This window comes from Nicotiana tabacum, chromosome 8 (genome assembly GCF_000715075.1).
Source record: "Nicotiana tabacum cultivar K326 chromosome 8, ASM71507v2, whole genome shotgun sequence".
NCBI lineage: Eukaryota > Viridiplantae > Streptophyta > Magnoliopsida > Solanales > Solanaceae > Nicotiana > Nicotiana tabacum.
This window is the reverse complement of record NC_134087.1, coordinates 39,074,263-39,097,560: the sequence shown is the minus strand read 5'-3', so window position 1 is coordinate 39,097,560 and position 23,298 is coordinate 39,074,263. Positions and strand designations below refer to the sequence as shown.

General features: G+C 35.5%; 2 protein-coding genes across 2 annotated transcripts; both read right to left on the bottom strand.

Moving 5' to 3' along the window:
- Positions 1-6,119: 6,119 nt before the first annotated feature.
- LOC107769237 (uncharacterized) lies at positions 6,120-10,424 on the bottom strand. Its single transcript, XM_016588440.2, has 2 exons — positions 9,525-10,424; positions 6,120-7,474 (listed from the first exon to the last, which is right to left on the bottom strand). Exons 1-2 carry the CDS (start codon positions 10,102-10,104, stop codon positions 6,246-6,248), a joined length of 1,809 nt encoding a protein of 602 aa, XP_016443926.1. The 5' UTR covers positions 10,105-10,424; the 3' UTR covers positions 6,120-6,245.
- A 982-nt stretch (positions 10,425-11,406) lies between these two features.
- On the bottom strand, positions 11,407-21,812 carry LOC107769236 (ABC transporter G family member 32-like). The gene is made up of 25 exons (XM_016588439.2): positions 21,396-21,812; positions 19,382-19,502; positions 19,213-19,301; positions 19,049-19,133; positions 18,751-18,910; positions 18,596-18,672; positions 18,465-18,515; positions 18,155-18,245; positions 17,776-18,077; positions 17,414-17,692; positions 17,003-17,319; positions 16,735-16,895; positions 16,521-16,624; positions 15,818-15,968; positions 15,425-15,547; positions 15,254-15,348; positions 14,833-15,165; positions 14,462-14,752; positions 14,227-14,310; positions 14,014-14,147; positions 13,691-13,918; positions 13,268-13,439; positions 12,903-13,157; positions 12,254-12,559; positions 11,407-11,580 (listed from the first exon to the last, which is right to left on the bottom strand). Exons 1-24 carry the CDS (start codon positions 21,668-21,670, stop codon positions 12,287-12,289), a joined length of 4,251 nt encoding a protein of 1,416 aa, XP_016443925.1. The 5' UTR covers positions 21,671-21,812; the 3' UTR covers positions 11,407-11,580; positions 12,254-12,286.
- Between the last annotated feature and the right edge of the window lie 1,486 nt (positions 21,813-23,298).

Here is a 23,298-nt window from a genome sequence, read left to right as displayed (position 1 = left end):
AGGAGAGCTTCTGTTGACAGCAATAACGCTAGGAAATTACCTGATGAATCTTGCCGCTGTTTGTGGCTGAAAATGATACAAAGGGTATGAATTCTTTGTTTTTTATATCCATAATTTTGTGTTGTTTTGAATTATTGACTATTTTTCGTGTGTATTAAATCAAAGTAAATTACATTACTTGGTATCTGTTGAAGTACGACTTTGTATTTTTTCTTTGCATATGCTGGTTTAATTTAGTATCCATAGATTACGACCATAATAATATGTTTCTGGTTCAATTTCTTTCCTTGGTCAATTTTGGAGATTAAGAAAGAGAGATAAGTATGATCTCCTTATGTTTTTTCCAATTATTTGTTTACGTGAAGGAAAAAAATTATCACATTAAAAATGGGAATCCCACAATTTAAAAGTTAAATTATTAAAATCGTTGATATTCACATAAATATCTTACTTATAAAAAAAATCTTAAAAGTCCAAAATGATGAGCTGTAACCGTTGGCATAATTTAGCATAAAATGGATGGCTATTGGCAAATATGTCATACGCGCGCTGTAACTTTGTCAAGGATGTTATGATATTATAAAAGTCACACATGCCATTTCTCCAAAGGCGCCGAATTAGAAACGATTAGTTTTGGAAGAGGCATTTATGTTCCTATATCATTTTCTAGGCAAGGACAACTCTAATTTCATCCATGAAAAATACGAAAATGGCTTTCAATTGCGCATAATTTCCCTTTAAGCAACTGAAGTACAAATGTGGAGAGAAATACTATCTTTAGAATACTTAAAACTCCTCCAATATTATACATAGGGACAAGGACGTTGCGGTAAGTCTCTAACATGGTTTTCCTTTTCTTCTTTTCTTTCATTTTTTTTAATTTCTTCTCTTAGAACTATGGAAAGTAGAAAGCACATCAAAGAAGGATGGGAAGTTCGCGTGGCTAAAGAGACATCATCAAAGTGTTGAATCAAAGAAAATGCACAACAGATAAGGAAACAAAGAACTTTATTGTGTTAGAACGGAGGAACCATATAAAATTATGCAAGAAAATGCTTGAAACAATTCCGAATTGGCAATTGCCTTTTGTTGGAAATTAAATCAAGATTAGTTAGTATTCCTAAGTTGTCTAGGATTTGATATTTGGTAGTTTATTTAATTCATGTCTAGTTAGGTTTTGTTTACCAATTTTATATTGGAATAGGTTTTTGTTTTGTAGTATTATAAATAGGGATGCTACTACATATTTTCTATTGTGGAGAGGTAGCTACGACGTAGAGAGATTCAAGAGTTTATGAGTTGTGAAAAACCCTCCTACCAAGTTCTCTCCCTAGTTTAATAAATTTTTTCTATATAGCTTTTGCTAAATTTTTTGCTTGTGCCTAAATTGTTCTTCGGGGTATTTCAATCCTTCAAATTGGTATCAGAGCCTGTGTGAGATTCTGTCAGAGCCGATAGGAGAACTAAAAAAAAATAAAAAAAATATGGATAGTCTGTTACCCAATTGTCCCGTTTTTGTGTTTGATGACAAAAGTAATTTCGAAACTTGGTATCAACAGATGAAGATTTTTTTAAGGCTATTGGATTATGGTCCACCATCAATGAAGGATTTGAGGAACCTCCAGAAGGCACAACACTGACGGGTGATGCAGTTATGCAATTGGAGAAGAAGAGAAAAGATTAGGGAAAAGGGTCAAAATTGCCCTTCTACTAGTTTATTGGTTCCTTGTGCCACCCGTTACACTTTTCGACCATTCTCGTCCCTACCGTTAACAAAGTTTGCAAAATTATCCCTAACCCTAACGTCCCTCCACTGTGGCAGCTGACTCCTCTAATATTTTGTCCATGTCAGCTGCCATGTCAGCAGGTCCCACCAAATAAAATGCCATGTCAGCATTGACCTCTCACTTAAACTGTCAACTGGACAAGGTCAACCCAAATTCTAATGACCCGTACCCATTTCCTTGACCCAACTATCACAAATAAATAGGTAGAATCTGAAATTAAGGGGACTAAAAAGAACAAATGAATTGGTAAAATCTGGAAGTAAGAGGACTAAAAGGATGGATTTTATGTTTGGTAAAATTGGCTAACGAAATGGATGATTTAGTTAAATCAATTTTTTTTAGAAATTGCTGAGGAACGAAGAGGTCGTCGAATCAGTGCAGTTGAAGAAATCGCAAGACTCACCGCCTGATGATTTCTCACTCCTCTTAGATCCTCCACGGCTGAGCCACCGCCATCGCTGCCATCGACCGATAATCTTGAAAACACTCAAGCCCAAGAGATCTTCATATGCTTGGATGTTGATTTTTCAAGTCAATTTTTTGTACCAACATCGTGAAAAGACTTAATCTTGAACTGGTGTTTTCTTATTTTTTCTAATCCATTTTACAGATTGGGAGTATTTAAATTTAATTAGGAGGAAAAAATCTAAAACCCCGTGAGTAAAATAAGCCCAAAAGATCCCCATTTGCTTGTAAATTGATAGACTTTCTTTGTACGAAAATCTTGAAAAGATCCAATCTTGAAGTGGGGTTTTGTTTTCTTAGTCTTTTGAGATCAATTTTTACAGATTTGGGAGATTATAGGTGAAGAATCCAAACTTCAAATTCAAAGTGAAGAGGAAACATGAAGAAGGAGAAAAGAGACGAAGAGGGGAGCCAATACTATGGAGGTTAGTTCTGCCCTCTGAAAATTTTTCGGTGAAATGCCATGGTTTCCGGCGATTTTGGTATGAGGTGAGGGAGAGAAGATGAGAGAAAGGGTGGAGAGGTGAGGAGTGGGGGGTCATTTATGTTAGGGTTTTAATTTGGTGGGGTCGATGACATGGCAGCTGACTTGGCAGCTGGCATGGACAAAATATTATAGAGGTCAGCTGCCACATTGGAGGGACATTAAGGTTAGGGGTAATTTTACAAACTTTGTTAACGGTAGGGACGAGAATGGCCGAAAAGTGTAACGGGTGGCACAAGGAACGAATAAACAATAGTAGAGGGACAATTTTGACCCTTTTCCCTTTAGATTATAAGGCACGCTACTATCTCGCCATAAAGGTTGACTTGTATGTATCTAAAAAATATTTACATGCAAAGTCATCAAAGGAGGCTTGGACAATCTTGGTGAAGGCACATCGAAAAGTTGTTGACATAAGGAAAGAGAAACTGCAAGAGTTTAGGAGTCAATTTGAGTTGGCTCGTATGAAACCAACAGACTCTATTAAAGAATTCATTGCAAGAATTACTGAAATAGTCAATGGTCTAAGGACCAATGGAGAAGTATTGGAAGAAGTTAAAGTTGTTGAGAAAATATTACAGTCACTTAGTTTAAAGTTTAACAACAAGAAAGCTACTCTTGAGTCTACTAAAGATCTTAGCACTCTAAGACTTGATGATTTAGAAGGCGAATTAGTGATATATGAGAGATCATTGAATCAACTCAAAGATGAGACATTAGATGATGCATCGCAAGAAAAGGATGATCAGCCAATTAAAGAAAAAGAAGACATATCAAAGCCGACGGAGATAAATGAAGAAGGTCAATATTCAGAAACAGAGGAGAAAGGAAGAGAAGGTACATGTAAGTTTTGTTGTGATAGAGAATCTATTGAATGCGAAGAAAAGTCAAATAATATTCAAATTGATCTGCCAAAAATTTCTCCAATTGCTAAAAAGGAAGATGTGGTTGTAAGGGACGTTCGTCCAAAAGAGGTTGGTATTTCACCTGAAAAGTTATTTGATAATATTGAAGATGGAACTATTAACGAAAAAAGCAAGATGGTTCATCAAGAGAAAGTCTTTGATGATTGCACAAGATTGAGACAAAAATAGTTTGGGATCCAGCACTACAACACATGATTATAGATATTGAAGATGAAATAAATTTTGTGTCATTGTTCAAGATTACATGTTTCAAGGAGCAAGATGATATATCTAATAGGTGACATTACTCTACAACCTATTGAATGTTCAATTTGAGTTAATTGGGTGTACAAGTCCAACTACAAGGCAACTGGAGAAGTAGATGATTTCAAAGTAAAGAAAAATTATATTGATGATATTTTGAAAGGATTTACCATGGTTAAAGACAAATCATATATGGCCAATATTGAAGGAAAACTGATGTTAACTAAAGACGATACTCGCGACTTTATATATGATATGAAGACAAATCATATATGATATGTTGCATCAACAAATCATATATGGCCAATATTGAAGGGAAACTGATGTTAACTAAAGACGATACTCGCCACTTTGTTGATGCAACATATTTTAGAGAATTGGTGAAGAATCTAAAGTAATTGACTTCTATAAGGCTTGATGTTACTCATGGCATGATCAAGTTTGAAGATCTTGGTTTAAGGGAGGCTGTTGGAAATTAAACCAAGATTAATTAGTATTCTTAAGTTGTCTAAGATTTGATATTTGGTAGTTTATTTAATTCATGTCTAGTTAGGTTTTGTTTACCAATTTTATATTGGAATAGGTTTTTGTTTTGTAGTATTATAAATAGGGATGCTACTACATATTTTCTATTGTGGAGAGGTAGCTACGACGTAGAGAGATTCAAGAGTTTATGAGTTGTGAAAAACCCTCCTACCAAGTTCTCTCCCTAGTTTAATAAATTTCTTCTATATAACTTTTGCTAAATTTCTTGCTTGTGCCTAAATTATTCTTCGGGGTATTTCAATCCTTCAAATTTATTATTGCAAATAGTTTCATAGCTCTCTAACAAATTTGTCTTCATCTAATTTTCGAAATCATAAGAAAGGTAATTTGTTATGCAAACTCGGTTAACTTGAACTTCTTTATCTGTAGCTTTCTTCGATGTCTACAATTTCGTCCAGTGTGTGTGTCTAATATTTAACATGTATATACAGCCTTTAGAACTTTCCTCCACAATTTGCCAAGAACAAATGCACTGAAAATGTTAATCCTATTTTAGTGTTGCTGCAATTGTACTTTTAGTTTGTGCGCTAACTTCACTACTCAGATCTCTAAGATTTTTTTGCACTTGCATTGCATATCCATATGACTAGCCCTCAATAAAAAAATTCTGACTGGTGTTTTCTTTGAAGAGAGTTACAATAATGATCTCTTCATCTTTCATTATATTCTTATAATTTTGGTAATAATTTTCGTTGCTAATTTGTTTCTCCTAAAAATGGATTTACATAAATCATTACTAATTAAATTAATTTGGTGAAACATGATCTCTTAGTAAATTTGTGATCAAGTAGTTGCTGAAAATTTAAGACTAACAAAAATCTGCTATTGCAAAATCAAAATATTTTTCATTCAATATGAATAATGAATTTAAAATGGTGGACTGAAGCTAATTAACGATTAACATGACAAAGTGTTAACAATTGATTAAACTTTAATTGTTTATCTTCGTAGATTCAACCGATATTCAATTACCCTCAACGAACAAGTCAGCATATAATTCGCAAAAAATTATGCTTTATTCGTTCGTGTATAATTATTTATTCAAACTTTTATTTTAATTATATTGATACTATTTTATGAAAATCATATACTATATGACTCGATATACATGTGCAATGCACGTGCCGAAAAATATTATTTTAAGTAATATACTTTGTAATAATGGATGCCTTGAGTTGGAAGTCCATGGGAAATAATCAACGTTTCATGGGGGATGTTTCAGTATTGGATAGAGTGTTTGCTTGTGTTGGTTGCACAATTGTCATTGCTTGAGCAGATCAACGCCTGCCAATATGATAATCCACATTTACTTGCACTTATGGAGAAGGTTCAGAAGGATCAGGCTTCTATCATGGTTATTGGTCAAGTAGATGCATGTTATATGTTCATTACAAAAGTCATGGTCATGACTAAGCTAGCGAAATGGATGAAAGGGATATACACCATAAACATCATCTATAAGGAAATAGTAGGTGAGATACGCTTCATTACGTTTATGTACCTCATACAAGCAAAATAAGTAAAAAGCATCACATGCATATATCTAATTAAACTCTGATTGTTCATCTTTGTAGGTTCGAACAATATATTCAATCATCTTGACCTCGACAAACAAGCCACCAATACGTTGATCCATATTGATCATTTAGAGAAACTTACATCTTATACTTTCCTATATAATTATTTACTCAAAGTTTTATTTTAAGAATATTAATATTATTTTATAAATGTACTACATGATTCAGCTTCCAGAAGAACTAGTTACAGAATAATCATAGGACAACACAAGGGTGACTAAACCAATTCCACTCGTTTACTAATGTTTTCGATAAGCTGGTTAGCACTCAGCACAGCGTTCTCAACGGGAGTTCTACGCTTGACAAGCTGTCTTGGATTTCTACATGTTTGTAATATATCTGACATTTCTTCAGCTTTGTCGATGATGGATTTTCTTCTCGTATACGAAGAGTCTCCATCTTCAATATATGTGTTGGGCAACTTCTCAGAGTGGGGTGTAGAAACCATCATGTCTCTAAGTTTCTGTACCTTTTCAGTCATTCCTTGTTTTTTGAGATCATTGCACATTCTCTGATATGTAAGATATTGAGGAACTAGTCCTCTCCGAATCATGTCACGAAACCACTCAATAGCATCATCAAATCGATGCATCTTGCAGAATAAATGTATAAGCATGGTACTTGTAGCCAAGTCCAAATCAAAACCCTTTGCCCTCATCTCTTGGATAATTTGCATTGCCAGATCCAACCTATCCTGCTCACATAGCATCTTTACCAGCAGATGGTATGTTAGTCGATCTGCCACGTATCCAGATTCAATCATCTTGGTATAGAGGTTTAAGCCTTCTTCAATCTTCCCAAACTTGGACAAGTACCGAAAGAAGTAATTATACGTTGTTGCTGTTGGCATAAAACCTCTATTTATCATCATCTTAAGAATCTTACTAGCCCTGACAAGATCTCCTGCCTTGCAATAACCTTTCACCAATGAATTGTAAGTTGATAGAGTTGGACCAGATTCCAGAACCGACAGCCTCTCCATCATTCCTGATGCTTCCTTGAACCGCCCAGCTTCCCCTAATGCATCTATTATTGGATTGTAGACAATTGCATTGGGCTCAATTCCTTCCTCTTTCATCTCACCAATCAATTCAATTGCCATCTCAACTCTACGCATCCGGCATAATCCTTCGACAAGGGTACCATAAGTTACAACATTAGGTTTTATGCCCTCCTTTTTCATCTCAGCCCACAACCGCTCAGCTTTCTTGATCTTTCTTGATCGAAACCATCCATTTAACAATATATTATAGGCCCGAATAGATGACGACCAATTTGAGTCTTGTCCTTTTCGTCTATAAAAATACTCAGAAGCTACCTTCACATGCCCCTCTTTGCATAAAGAATCTAATAGTATCTCAAATAAGTTGTTCTCCAAGCCCGCAGCGTGTAAAAAGTTTATATTTGAAGAAAATTCATATGTTCGAATTGCTGGTAAGAGCATACCTGCAAAGACAAAAGGATCACAGTACTCATCAGATGATTAGAACTTACATATGTGCACCAAATATTGAGTGGCCAAAGATTCAAAATGAACTGACTTAGAAATCACTTGAGAAGCAGAAGATAATTGCAGCAGATCTCTCCTCTCTCTCTCTCAAGAAACTGTACTCCAGATGAAGTATGCAGTTGGCTTTCCATTCAATGCCTTAGATTCTCAATCGCTCTTTTTAGTGGGGAAGAATAGTGCCGGAAGGGAGTGAGACCAAGTCGAGCCACTAGTAGAGTAAGCCCTGACAGATCTCCGTCCCATTTCATGGATGCATCGCATTGAGAATTGACTCGTTAGATTAACCGCTTAGACCTTTGGTAGCAGGTTGCAGCTTGCACATGCAGGATCCCCCAGGAGGTCAACTTGATCTATCCTATTTTCAATCGTTAAGGTGGAGAACCGAACCAATTAAGTTCACTGAGATATCGCATGGTTAAACTTCTCGGGCTCGACCCCCATGATGCAATTCAGGGATGAGGTGAGAAGAAAACAGAAAAGATAGAGTTTTGAAGAAACCTACGGGAAAGTCAAATCATTTCATTTCGACAATGGCCCAAACGAGAGCAAACTATTCTAAGAGACCTCGAGCGTAATACATGCTACTTGAAGCGAGCTACTTTAACTGCCAAAGGAGCTGGGCAACTTGAGTTAGACGAGAGACAAGGACATAATTTCAAAGAGGCTTGATCGGGATGAATCGAAATATAGCAGCTACACCAAAACTAGGTGCAAAGAACCAACCAGACTGACCTAGTGGATAAATCAGAAATACAGGAAGAAAAAACATAGAAAAGGAAAGGCAATTTGGCATTTTGACCGACTCCAATAAATCTGAGTTAAAATTCAACATGTGACACATCTCTCTTATATTATAAGAGAAATGAACTATCATGTCATTTTTAGGCCGAACATGATCAAATTATGGAACACACGAGTGCCTTTCTAAGTTGCTAGGACTCTTCATTTTCGGTGCCACACTCATGTCGACACGACGTGGGTGTGGGTGTGGAATCCACACCGAATCTGGTCAATTGATTATGGATACATTGACCAAACTCAACAAAGAAATTCGGGACAGATGCAATAATTTATTTTATGAAGAGATACAATGATTTCTGAAACTACACAAAAGTTAGGGTGAAATCGAAGAAAATGGAATACCTTGTATATAGAAATTTTCATGTTAGTCCTTTTCTTTTTATCTCCTAGATTCTCCTCTTGATCAATATTTTCTCCTTCTCGGAATACCCTGTAGGTTTTCCACACTTTTCTCATAATTCAGACACATTTTTATAAATCTATTTTTAGATATTTGAATTATTTTTAGCCGAATCCCGCACCTGTATCCGACTATCCGTACTTGGGATTGTAAACCCCCCCCCCCCCGAAAATTTAGATTATGAAGGATCCAACCTCTACATCGCACCTGTATCAGACACCCGCACTCGAGTCCGAGCAACTTAGGGCATTTTATGGATGATCCTGATAGGCATTCCGAACACTTATTTCTCATACGCAAAATCAAATAGATTAAACTCTTTAAATATCTCATAACAACTTCTTGTATAAGTTTAAATTTAAAAAAAAAATATTAGCAGGATGTACAAAAACAACTAGTACTCAAAATCCAGCTCAAAGCCAGAACTTGTGAATTTGTAATAAACTGGAGCACACAAATTACTGGGGAAAAATAACAGAAGTAAATTAACAAAGAAATTCAATAGTAAAAAACACCATAATTTCGCCTATTGCAAGCATAGCTGATCTCAACTATGGATAAAGGAGGAGGATTTCAGCAGATTGACGGCCAACCTAAAACTAGTTGAACTATAATATATCCCCTGAATACTAAATTTTTCGGGAGGGATTGAACTGAATAGCGCTGAATTGACACATAGTATACATATATTCATCCCAAACTACTTTTAAATTGAGGTGCAGTTAATTCATTGATTGAATTTTTTAACATTTTTATGTATGATTCTCGGAAAATAAAACCAGTACCTGCCCTTGCATATCGTCTGATCAATATTGCAAATGTATCAAGATTGGATCTTTCAGTAGAACTGAGTCTATCAAGTATCAAATTCCAAGCAGAATCAAATTCCCTTCCTTTCCCAAGTGCATTAAGCATAGCATTAAACACAGTAACAGAAAACTTAAACCACTCTTTCTTCTCAGCCCATAAGTAAAGGGTAAATAAAGGCTTAGGTGAAGAATCAAAATGGGTGAAAAGTTGAAGAAACAGAGGCTCATTTACTTCAAAAATCCCAGCTTTATCCAATGCATTTTCAAGAATAGGTCCAGGTGGGATGGTGGGGTCACTGAGGATGTCACATAGGGTGGTGAAAGTAGTGGGACAGTAATTAGGGGTGGTGGGGTTTTGGGGTTGGGGTGAAATGAGGGGGGTGGGTTGTTTAGGTGGGTAGTTCAATGGCCATTTCATTAGGGGCTTAACTCGTGTTGATTTCAGGTTTGAATGGGTTGAGAAGAGCTTTGAATTAGGGTTTTTTTGGGTAGTGGTGGGATGTGAGAGAAGAGAAGTTAGAGAGATAATGGAACGGCGGATGTTTAGAGCTTTCATTGCTTTGCTCCACAAGAAGTAACACAATCTAATCTAATATATAAGAATGTTATACTAGTTCATAAATTAAAGCATTTGACGAATTTGTGTATCCACTGTTTCTGTAGTTGGATTTGTGTCTGCTCATTTGAAAGAAGCAGTGAGTGAGGTTGTAACTATGGCGGATTGGGGTTTACTGAATTTCTGGCATTTTCTTCTCTTCTTCTACTATCCACCTGTATGCATACTGTATCAACAATATTGATTATACATATTTATACAACTATATACATAATATACCTCTTTGTATAAAAGTGTATAAGTATCTCTCACGAAATTTTTGTACCATTTTCACTTGCAATTCTTGTATAAAACTAGTCCAAATCTCTAGCAAATAACTTCAAACTTTGTATACAACTTACTTAGACTATTTCTAATAAGTTCAAACAATACCCACTCTAAATTTCTCACAAAATCATAATCGAAATTTAACAAGATTAGCATTAAAGGAGATGAGATTTTAGGTTTCTTGCGTCTGTTTTTGCGTTTTGTAGTTGTGATAGGTATGTATAAACCTGAAGATATACAAAATCAAAAAAAAAAACTATTTGGAGAAGTATTGGTTAAGGAAGAAGGCACGGATGTGTGTTGACTCAGTGTCTTGATCAATGGTTACACTAAAAATAGGGAACTGATTTTTGTTTGCATATGATTCTTTTTTATTAATTAAATTAAATATTTATGGGTGAAAAATGAGCGAGAGAGCTACAATAGGGGTAGGTAGAAATAAATGAGGTTGTTATAATTAGAGGGAATGGAAAAAAAAGAAGATCTTATTGATATTTGGCTACACATTTGCAAACTTGTCACTGGGCTAAAATAGTGCAAGTCAACTTATGGAGTGCATTATTATATATTTTGTCATATATATATATATATATATATATATATATATATATATATATATATATATATATATATATATATATATATATATATTGGGGGATCGGGTTGCACGAGGATTATAATTTAACCATCCTTCTTGTATAACACGTGTGAATTTTCTTATTGCTTTGTTAGTTTGTTGTTGTTCGAGAATTGTTTTTCTTGAGCCGAGAGTCGATCAGAAATATCATCTCTATCTCTATAAGGTAGAAATAAATTCTGCATATACATTACCTTCCCCGGGTGAATATACTGCGAGTGTTGTTGTTCTTGTGCGGATTCAAATCTGCTTCTTTATCCCGGCATTTTGTAACAAATTCATTTTCAGTAACCTCTCTAATAAAAAATTGTGTGGTCAATAGAGAAGTAGAAGAGATGAAAAACAATATGTAATTCTTATTATATACAAATTCATATATGTAGTACAGAAATTTGATCCATCTATATAAAATTGAATGTCGCAGAAATTAATGAGAAATATGTGTATTGTAGATGTAGTTGCATCCTTATTCTCTTTAAGCTGATCAATGAATCAAAACTGAGATAACAACCCTGCAACAAAATACAATGTATGTTAGCTCTTTATTAAATTAATAATTCCAAAATTAGCATTTTTCAGCCAATAGCAAATTCAGAATTAAAGTGGGCGTACCACTTAATATATACACACTTTTTTTTTTTTTTGAATATTTTCGTTAAATCTTTTGCGCACACATATACTTATATACACACAAACCATGAGTTCAAGGCAGTGAGTGCACGTGCATCAAAACTGCTTATATGTTTGATTCGCCTCTATCTTACGCAATATTGTCACACTCCACTTAACGTGAATACTTAACATTTTTTTCTTTTATCTTTTTTCGTCTTCTTTCAGTATGCAGGGATCATCCATAGTGGCGTTCAGATTACATGATGTATGATTTAGATTGAAACATATGAAATATATGCAGGGGCGGATATACGTACCTCAAGTTGTGTCACGAGACAACTCTTTGTTGGGAATTTTTACTAGATGTGTAGTATGTATAAATAATAAGCAAAGTAAAATATTAGGTACAAATATAAAAAATGATATTGCTTGTCATTATAGTGATTTATTTATTTGTTCACTTGTTCAAATATTGATACCGCTCCTATATATACGCCACTAGGAGTATGAAACATCACATAAGGCAGGACAAGAATTTGAGAGCACAAAACTCTTTTGATGAAATCATATTACCTTTAGTGTTAATTACATGTATGCCCCTTATCTTCATCTTCTCTGGAAGTTGAAGCATTTGATTGCAAAAGCAAAGGTTACTGCAAAGAGTATACAGAAACCAACCACTGCAACACCAGCAATGCCTAAGAAATCATGTCTGTATCCAAACTGCTCTTTAATGAACCTTTTTATTGGTACTGTATGAACACCATCAGCAAGCTTAAGATGTTCATTTACTTCTCCATATTGTGATGTTAAAAGTCCATATAAACTCCATGCTACTGGATTAGCCCAATAGTACCATCTCCACCATATAGGGATTCTCTGTAAAAGAGAAAAAAACTAAGTTAGTGAATATAACAAATCCATGATTTTGTGAATTTCTCGTTCATCGATGAAGGGGAGCCTTTGCGTAACTGGTAAAGTTGTTGCTATGTGACCAGGAGGTCACGGGTTCGAGCTGTAGAAACAGCCTCTTGCAAAAATGCAAGGTAAGGCTGCGTATAATAGACCTTTGTGGTCCGGTCCTTCCCGGGGACCCCGCGCATAGCGGGAGTTTAGTGCACTGGGCTGCCCTCTCATTCATCATCGATGATCACATGATGAAGAGGACTGTTAACAAACATTTGTGTTCAAGATGGAAGAGAACATGTCAGAGAAATATTACCATTCGAGAAATCATGAAGCCGCTGAACAAATTCCACATCATATAGAATGGTGCAGCAAGAATTGCAGCAATGTTATGGTTTGGAGAGACTGAAGTTGTCATCATTCCGAAGAAAGTGAAGTATAGAAGTGTGAAGTACATGAAGTATATGTACCAAACAAACTTCCATACGTTCCACTCGAAAGATGCCATGAAGTAGAATATGGTACTATATATAAGTGTCTGTATGAAAACATATGGAAATTCAATTGTGACCTGCAAAAACAGTAAGGTCCAATTTAGATAAGGCACGCACATCATTTGCGGACCAAGTCTTACATCAGAGTCATATAAAAAAGCACATGAAGAATATCAAGATGACATGCCTGTGCAAATGCAAAGGGTAGAGCTGAATACATCCCTGCTGCTCTTTCTCGATATGAGACGAATCTTTCAACATATACAACAGGTTGGACAGAGGACGCGTTCGTGATTCCAATAAAAAGAACTGCTGCATACATGGATCCCATAGCATTTAATATGTCCTGCTGAGTACTCCTGTGGTGAAAAGGTTGGTAGATAATGTGAAACAGTGAGAACATTTAATAACTGGTACTCCAGGTAATAAAATTTTGTGAAAACAAAAGGAGAAAGTTTCAGTATGACAGCATTCAGTTTTCTGATTATGAGGAATCATTTGAGTGACTTCGGTCTTGTGACAAATGTGCCATAAGATCAAAATGAGTGAACAGATTTATATCATATTGAATGGTAAAAACAAGGTTTCAACTACAAGAAAGAAACCAGACCTCTTAGAACCAAACTTCCAGCATATACTTCCAAACATCAATGAGATTATGACCGTGTAGAAGAAGCGCACAGCAGTATACTGCGGATTTCTCCAGTAGGACAGGTTTTGCTTCCAAAGACATGCAAGAAACTGCCCGAAAAAGGACTGAGAGTACTTGCTTGGGAAATTTAGTTCAACTGAATCTTCTTCTGGCTTGCTTAAACTTTCAGCCATTTCCTCATTTTGCCTGAATTGACCAAAACAAAGTTAATTAAAAAAAGCAAAAATCAGATATTTCTTAATCTCTCTCACACATACACACACACACACACAGAGAAATACCTATATAATGTTGATTTCCGATAAACGTCCGCAAAATCTATGCCGAGGCGATTTTCTTCCGCTGGAGAAGTCACTTCAAGAACCCAAGCAGCAGGGTTCTGTCCAGACTTAATTTTGTGAACTTCTTGAATTGCCTAGCAAAATTAGGACTGGATTATATATTATGCAGTTTTAAGGCATAGCAAGCTCTGAATTGATGAGTTAAGGGATTACCTCGAAATACTGAACAAGCTTGCATGATCTGTTTCCCAGTGGACCAGCATAAATGAGCTCTCCACCTCTTTTCATTAGCAAAAGCTGCATACCAAGTAAAATCATGCCTCACTTTCAGAAGCTAAAGGTACTAATCATATCTTTAAGCTTGTTGGTGTATAACTGCTAGAGCTGTAACTACAGTAGTGTAAACTTGAAGATTAGATGTGCATTGACCAAGATTTAAGATGAAAACCTCGTCAAATGATTCAAAGATATCTATACTAGGCTGATGGATGGTGCAGACGATTGTTCTTCCAGTGTCGACAATGTTTCTCACTGTTCTCATTACAATGGCTGCAGACCGGGCATCTAGTCCTGAAGTAGGTTCATCCATAAATACTATTGAAGGATTGGCTACAAGCTCAACTGCAATCGTCAACCTTTTCCTTTGCTCTGTTGACAATCCATCTACCCCAGGTAGGCCAACCAAAGCTCGGCGTAATGAAGTTAGTTCCACTAGCTCCTCAACCTCTTCAACAAAAGCCTGCAAAACTGGTTCTTCCTCAGGTTCTGTATGTACAAATTGTGAAACGATTTTAAGTTCAAAGAACTATAGGCGATTACCTTTTGTGTTCTCAGATCAACCTGAGAAGATAACCGGAGCCAAGCAGAAAACAGAAGTGACTCGTGGATAGTTAAGCAGGGGGAATGAACATCATTTTGTTCACAATATCCAGATACCCTTGCAAAAGTTTCTTGCTTTTTAGGGTGCCCAGAAATATATATATTTCCTACTATATGTCCACCAGTTTTCCTACCAGCTAAAACATCCATTAGAGTAGTTTTACCAGCACCACTGACACCAACTAATGCAGTAAGCACACCCGGCCTAAATGCACCGGTAACATTGACTAGTAACTGCAATTTATCTCCTGCTAGACCTTGTTGCTTAAGTTCCTGAAGAAATAATTCAGACAATGATTAGGGATTTGTTATGGAACAATTGCATTAAATTGCTACTAGAATTAAACTTCTGTTTGTTTACCATGGGGACGTCAACGTAGTAACTAATGTCTCTAAAACACATGGAAAGTGGACGAAAAGGAAGAACCATGCCTCTTCGTTTCTTCTGCTCCCTTCCTGCCGAGAGACCAGAAATCATGAATTTTTCATTGAAACAAAAGAAAACTTTGAAACTGAGAATGCTTTAACAGACCAGTGAATGAGTGTGTGTGGTTCAAAAACTCTCCAAGTGGAATAATGTTATATTCACTCTCTTGTTCTTTGTCCTTGTTCTGGATCTTTCTCTTTGAGACAACTGCTTGCTGACTCCCTAATGCTGCAGAAAGTTGTAAAAACATGTTAAGTTTCCTTCCGCACATTTGCAAAGCGGTGTGGTTATAGTTACACTTTACATTACAGGTACATCAGTTTGCATTAAGAGCAAGACATGTCAACTTGTAATACTAGAGCGTTCAAACATCTTTCATTTGCTCAATTCTTTGCGACAGCTAGAGTTTCTCTCTAAACGCGTCATGATAAAAGACTTGTAGAACCAGAATATAGCTATGCAAGATGATCGTATGGAGGATTTTTGAAGAGAACTTACGGTTAAGGTAAGTCAGAAATATTGTGAAGAGGATGTTGAACAATATTGTATAACCAATCAATGCACCAACACCGATCCAATACCAATAGTCCTCTGGAAACAAGCTGCGGACCTTTAATAACATCTGACCCAGAGGCATGTCCCCAAATCTCTGCCAATTTCGAAAGAAAAGGTAAATCTATGTCCAACAGTAGTACTGATTACCAAATGAGAAACATTTGTCGATAGTAGTCCAAACATATTTTTGTGTGAAGCATCAACCGAGTGCTGTGTCACTTTTATAGTAGTCATTTCTTAGCGATAATGAATTATACAGGTTAACTAGAAGGCCTTCGACACCAGGTGAAGAGATCTATTTGTTTTTGTTAAGAAGATTTAAGTTCCTAAAAAGGAGCAATACATGCTAATATCTGGTTTTCATGAATAAACATTGAGTTGCATTTATTCAGATCAGCTTACTTGAACAACCTTCTGATCTTTGTTGACAGGCTTATAGATTGACTTTTTGACTGGCAAACAGAAAGATCTAAAAAGAATACTAGGACGATGGATAAATGTATAGATACTTGCACATATGGAACACTGCACCTGATTTCTTCATTGCTAAGTTGGTGGCCCGTTATGTTTGGGTATATTCAAGTGTATTTTTGGACTGTAATTGGATATGAAACAGACACAAATAGAAACTGCAATATCAAATTACCTTATCCCAAGAATGGCCACGGAACTCATTTACTGAAGCAGCATTCTGGGCATACATCAAAGGCGAAAACCAGTAACCCCAGATCCACCAACTTGGGATACTATCTGTAACAATACGAAAGTTCAACTACAAACTAATCAAAATTAAAGCCATTTTTTTTCTCGGGGTGAAGTAACTAAATCATAGATTAAGCGAAATTGAGTATGTAAATGACCTCTTGAAAGAACAAATCCTCCGAGAGCCATGACAACCAACATTGCAAAAGATCCAAAAGTATTAGCAACTATCATATTTCTGCCTAGTGCTGCCATCAAGCGGAAGAGACCTATTGACATCTGATGCAATGAAAGATACAACAAAAACTGACGGAGGCACCTGAAACAATTAAATAAAATAAGTTGTCCTAACTCTATCAAACATGGTGATAAGTTAATACAGAATCTAAAACAAGAGGAAAAAATCGACAAAAAAAAAAACGATACCTAGTTATTTGAGGATCAAAGCCAACCACATAGTATGTAGCTGCAACCCAAATAATGGACTCTAAAATTGATGTGGGAATACTCAAAATCCAAGATGGAAGAGTATATATCCAACAGGGGTAAAAGTGTAAATCTCTTTGCTTGTAAAGAACGGGAAGCTTGGCAATCAGCATAGGCACCTCCAAGAAGCCATTGAAAAGAACCATAAGAATTGCAAAGTAGAGAGCACCAAGATAAACAGCTCCATCTTCAAGTGTATCGTGATGCATTGTTGAACGGAAGAACACACTCATCATTATCAAAACAATCAAAAAGAGCTGCAAAAGTTGAGAACAATATTTCCATCTCAACAACTAATAGTATAACTCTAAAATGAATCTAAAATTATGATGAAACTGCTAAAATTATGACCTGTGTGATTTTGAATACAAGCACAACTGAGTTCCTTTTTAACAATAACATCTGCCAGGAAAAACTGATCTTTAGAAGCTCGGATTTTTTCACACCGTAAGTACTAGAGGACAGTGCTGCAGGGTGATCGTCACGTTTGTCAAATGGGATATCTAGCTCCTGTGTCAATGCATTACCAACATGAAAGGATTGAAAGCGTTCAACAAACTTTGTCGCCGGCACATAGTTGTACTGGCTATTGGGAAACCAATACTGCCCTTGATCTTTTTCAGATGTTACCTGTGAAAAGATAGCAAGATGACAAACCAAATAAGAGTACTATCAATATGGCATCAGTTCAATGCTTGAACACTGACAATTACCTCTTGAAGAAAATCAGCAACATTTTTCCTGGAGGGGCATTTGAAACCCATAAATTCAAAGAACCCAAGTGCACTTTCACGGGGACCCTGATATACGATATGGCCCTCACTTAAAAGAATTATATCATCAAACAGACAGTAAGTTTCAGGGTCAGGTTGCAATAAAGAAACCAGGGTAGTCCCATCAAATGCGCGAGTCGTATGCTTTAAATACTTGACGATTTGATAGGTAGTTGAACTATCTAGCCCGGTTGAGATTTCATCCATTAAGAGTACCCTTGATGCACCCATTAGCAACTCACCTGCATGCATGTCTCACAACTTCAATATTCCAAGCAACACTTTTTCATCAACTAGTATCAGAAATGAAGGAAAGTACCAGTAGTAAGGCGCTTCTTTTGACCACCTGAGATCCCTTTGAGCATTTCATCTCCTACTAATGTATCCGCACAAATATCCAATCCTAAAATCTTTGCAGATATTTCAGAAGATATAAAAGAAATGTCCAAACAATAGTCCGCAAAGTACAACGAGGTTTATAAAGCTGTTACTATCTTTTATCTAGCACATGATGCTATTGCATCATAGTACCAGTAGATAAAACAACAGTGATTTCAACATGTAAAACAAACATAGAGGAAAATATAGCTCCATATGCAGCATGTGGAGTGAATGTAGAAAAACAATACCTGTAGAATGTAATCTACGACTACACTTGTCTGTTCTCCCAATGCTACTGCCTAGGAGAAAACAGTTACATCAATATTCAGATATCTATATTTGTCTATATAGATAACCTGGAAAAAGCTTTACTCGTTACCTTAATAAAGATATCAAGATCTTGATCAGGAATTATTCCAGCATTTTTCTCTTTTCTTAGAAGTTCCATAAGCAAATCTGCCCAGATTTAATATAACTATATCAAATTCAACTATAAAAAGTATTGTAAAAAAGTGCAGGTCTAGATAATATTACCACGCTTAAAACCGACACCCTGGCAACGTCCAGAGAACTCAAGTGTCTCCCTTACTGTCATTTCTGCAATATGTGAATCCCTTTGGCTGATGTATGCAGCAGTCCTCTGAGGAACAAACTCCTTCAAATCATGTCCATTGTAGGTAACTTTTCCTGACATCTTCAAAATAAGTCAACTGCATTAATGAGGAACTATAACAATCTTTTCAAAAACAAAGACAACTGCAATGTGATCTAGAACCAAAACTTGAACTTTTCAGTAATTTTTGTAGTAACATATGAATTCTAAGGAATGTACCTTCAAATCTTTATCAAGGCGGCCAGCAAGTGCCAAAAGCAATGTTGTTTTTCCAGAGCTTGGAGGACCCAATAGTAGAGTCAACCTGAAGACAAGACTACCTCAGGATATTTGAAATTTAACTCGTCGACATGATACACGCTTCATTGGAGCTCAAATTTTACCTTGAAGGCCTTATAAAACCACTTATGTTGTTTAGGATAGATAATTTCTTTCTCCGACTTGGGAAAATCCTCAGCTGTCTCAAGAAAGTCTGTTCTCATTTTTATGACAGAAACATTGTTAGACACTCGGGACATTGAAATAGTAATTTAGGAGAGACATGAGACTTACCTCAGTCATGTTGAATATGAAGTTTGGAACTGTTGGCAATGCTCTGTCTCCTACATGGACCTTTGCATCAACTTTAAGATGCTGAAAGCAAACCTTAACTTTTGGGAATTCCAAATTCACCCTGAAAGTTAGATTAGTTCGATAGGTTTTAGAATATAAACGATACAATAGATAATGTTGAAGATTATATGGATGATAAATAAATCAAGTTGAATAAAGAGTCTGAGAATAGTTATCACTATTTGATGAGAATATGCAGTGCAAATTCAATAATCTTACAGCTCGTATTTGGACATGATAACCATGCCAAACACCACTATGCTATGAAACATATTCACTTGACATGCTATTCTAAAATGTTTTTGCTATAAGTTGAAGATAGAAAATGTTTTTGCTATAAGATTAATATATGTTTCTTCAACCAATAGATCCAAATTTCAGCTGATCCTAAAACATGTACAGATTTCAGTATTGATCCTTCTTATGGCAATTCTCCATTTTTTTATCTGCTTTTAATGAAAAAAAAAATCTAAGTCAAACTCCAGAGACCAACCATAGTTAGAGATAGGCAACTAATTGGAATTTGAATTATTCACAAGTCACAACTATCAGGTTTAAGACTCTTAACACTTCACTTAGCTCTTTCAGCTTCTTGATGTCCTAAAGAAACTGAAGGGGCATAACTGGTAAAGTTGTTGCCACGTGACCAGGAGGTTACGGGTTAAACTGTAGAAACAGTCTCTTGTAAAAATGACCGCATACAATAGAACTTGTAATCCGGCCCTTCCCCGGACCCCACGCATAGCGGTAGCTTAGTGGATTGGGCTGCCCTTTTTGATGTCCTAATGCAACTCAAATTTGGAGACCATCATTGAATTATGTTGTCTATAGCTGGGGGTAATCATTTTGAGATGTTTCAAGTTTTTAGCAAGAAAATATCATAGATAATTAATCTTTGGTTGGTGGAATAGGGAGATTCAACATTGTTAAAACAAGGTTTGGTTGCTACTCTTCTTTTCCTTCACTTAATACCCGCATAAGTTATGCAGGAAATGGGAATACATGAATACTTTGGATTAAAATGGATCCAACTCCCCTCTATTTTCTGTCTCTCCATTTCTCTAAGTTAAATCATGACAATATTTAATTCCTTACTAAAATAAAACCCTAACCATGGTTAAAATATTTAGTTCCTTCTTTTTTCCATTCCCAAACATTTTAAAAAGCTTTTTAGCCATGAGTTTATACAACTGGCATTAGAAAGAAAAAGAAATTCCAAAGGAGATTGAGAATCCAAAATAAAAGTTTTAAATTTAATAGCAGCAAATTGAATCCTATAATTACAACACCCAAGAAAACATTGAAGAAATCCATAACTAGTAAATCTAAGTTGCCGAAATTCCTTGACAAGAAAATCTAAAGAATCTTTTTAAGAAAATTTACAGTAATGAGACATGTTCCTTCATGACTAGTAGCCGGATATTTCTTTGAATTTTTTCAACAAAGTTAATATTTTTTTTTTAATTTTTTGTTCTTTTTTGCGTGTGCAGGCTTATTATAATTCTTTTTATTTAAACCAATTTAAGTTACAAAAAAATTAAAGTTAAGGAGGTCAGTGTTGGAAAAATATTTGGGAATGGAAAAAAGAAGGAATTAAATACTTTAACCACGTTTAGAGCTTTCTTATTTTAGTCAACTAAATCTCATTCATTAATTTTTAATCACGACAAGTGTCTCCAATCCAAATAGGAACTTGGAGAAATGAAGAAACTAGGAAATGAAAGGGAGTTGGATCCGATTAAAACAACTAAAAAGACAAAAACAACGCTCATAAAATAATAGTAGTAAACAAGACTTTTTAAATAAAAGTAAGCACATACTTTAAAATAGACATTGTATGCTAGTAATTTTTTAGTATATCAAACCAAACATCTAGCAACAACCTCAATCCCAAACAAGTTGGGTCGGCTACATGAATATCTATGGGACAACTGAAATAAATAAAAGAACTTACGCCTCAAATCTTTGCTTAACTCTTTTAAAGAACAGCTCAGTATCTTCATTAATGGCATTAATCAAGTTATCGAAAACTTGCTTCTGTTGTTGATCTTTCATTTTACCAACATGAACCAACGAAACCTCTCCAGAAATGTCTCGAAAGATCGATGTTCGGGCTCGGATATAAGTAGGAGATCTCTGCAAAGCAGCTAACACAAGAGCCTCTTCATCTTTGTTAGCTCCATTTTCAGTTGTGCTTGAGAAAATTCTCTCTGAGGAAGAGTTCCACATTGTTGTGGACCTAAATGTTGATTAATTATATCCACAGCTACAAATTTTGAGGAGAAATCTAGAATGTGAAAATTAATTAAAGGATTTCTGAATATAATTTGTGAGGTGAGTAATGTTAGATGTGTCCATCCAACAACTTTGCATTAATTTGGTGTGTTACTACTTCTTCTTCTCTACCCTCAACCAATCTATGCATTTTTCTCATAAAATCATGCATAGAAAGTGACATTTTGAGAGAGAAATGGGAAACAGATGAAGTGTTGGAAAATCTTAGTTAGACTTTGGTTACAAATGCTATACTGAAAAGTCAAGAGTTATTTGCTGGACTGAAAAGTAGTTAAAACAGTTAGGAAAAAGGTACCTTTACCATTTCCTTCACTCTCGAACCCAAAGAAGAAATGTGAAATTTTGAAAAAGAATATACCATGGGATTCAACTGGTACTAATATAAAGGTGCTTATAATTTCCGGTGGAATCGAGTACTGATGGGCTAAACCAACCCGAAGATACTCGTGATATTGTCCAATTTGGGTCAAGCCCGCACAGTTTTTTCCAAAATGCCTCACTCCATTAATAGATTTATACACATTTTCAGCTATCAATGTGGGGTCAAAGTTACATGTGGCTCGTTACCACGGCCCATGGGTCAATTTTCGAGATTTACTGTGTGTCACCCACATTGTCTCAAGCCTGCAACTAGCTTCTTTTTGTCTGTGTGCACCTCTAAGCTCGTAAGGGAAAGTAAACCAAGACCCACGCCATCACTCGCTATCCTCATGCTCGTCCCGCTAAACTTGGCTCTGATACCAATTGTTGGGCTAAACCAGTTCGAAGATACTCTTACATAGTGTGATATTATTCGCTTTGGGCCAAGTACGCACAATTTTCCTCAAAAGGCATCACCCTATTAAGAGATACTTACACCTTATATGTAGTATCCAAATATTTTCAACTATTTATTTGCACACACTATTCTCTTGTGGCTATGGTCCTAACAAAGTATAAAATTATTTATTTTAAAGTGGTTCAACTACCAACTATCTATATTTTATTGTGTCTATATAGTGTGACTAGTAAGTAGCAAGTGCGATCTCATATGTAAAGTAAAGTTACGTGTAATTCAACATTTTTTGTTTAAGATGCTAGTACAATATTTTATATGGACTGCAAATTTGTTTCTAACTGTACTATATGGTATTTTTGTTTGTTCATTTAAATACTTGTAAGACTTGACAGAGTTCTAGATTGTCTGTCAATATAAATCATTGAAAGACCATAAATATGACAACTGAGCGCAAGCTGTTTTTACGTTACTTTGTCTAGGCATTGGACCAGCCCCATTTATATTCTACATTTTCTGATCATATCACACTTTGCATTAGCTCTATGATGTACTTGGTGCACTGACAAATTTTACATGCTCTTTTTCTTTGAGTTCTCTTTGGAAAGTAACTAGGTAATAATTTATGTAATTACTAGGATAGTAATTACACAGCTTAATAATTACATAGTAGTATAATTACGACAACCTATTTGTTTGTCATGATGTAATTATAAGTCTATTGTGGTTGCACAAGTATAATTATACAGTTAGATTAAATTTTAAATATAAAATTAATTATCAAAAA

Bases quoted from the DNA above. Each gene is read 5' to 3' on its own strand.
- LOC107769236 (XM_016588439.2), bottom strand. From the start codon at position 21,670: ATGTGGAACTCTTCCTCAGAGAGAATTTTCTCAAGCACAACTGAAAAT. The intron at 17,693-17,775 runs GTAATTGTCAGT...ATCTTTTCACAG, and splicing joins TTGCTGATTTTCTTCAAGAG to GTAACATCTGAAAAAGATCA. The intron at 16,896-17,002 runs GTATCGTTTTTT...TAATTGTTTCAG, and splicing joins TTTGATCCTCAAATAACTAG to GTGCCTCCGTCAGTTTTTGT.
- LOC107769237 (XM_016588440.2), bottom strand. From the start codon at position 10,104: ATGAAAGCTCTAAACATCCGCCGTTCCATTATCTCTCTAACTTCTCTT. The intron at 7,475-9,524 runs GTACTGGTTTTA...TTGTCTTTGCAG, and splicing joins CAGACGATATGCAAGGGCAG to GTATGCTCTTACCAGCAATT.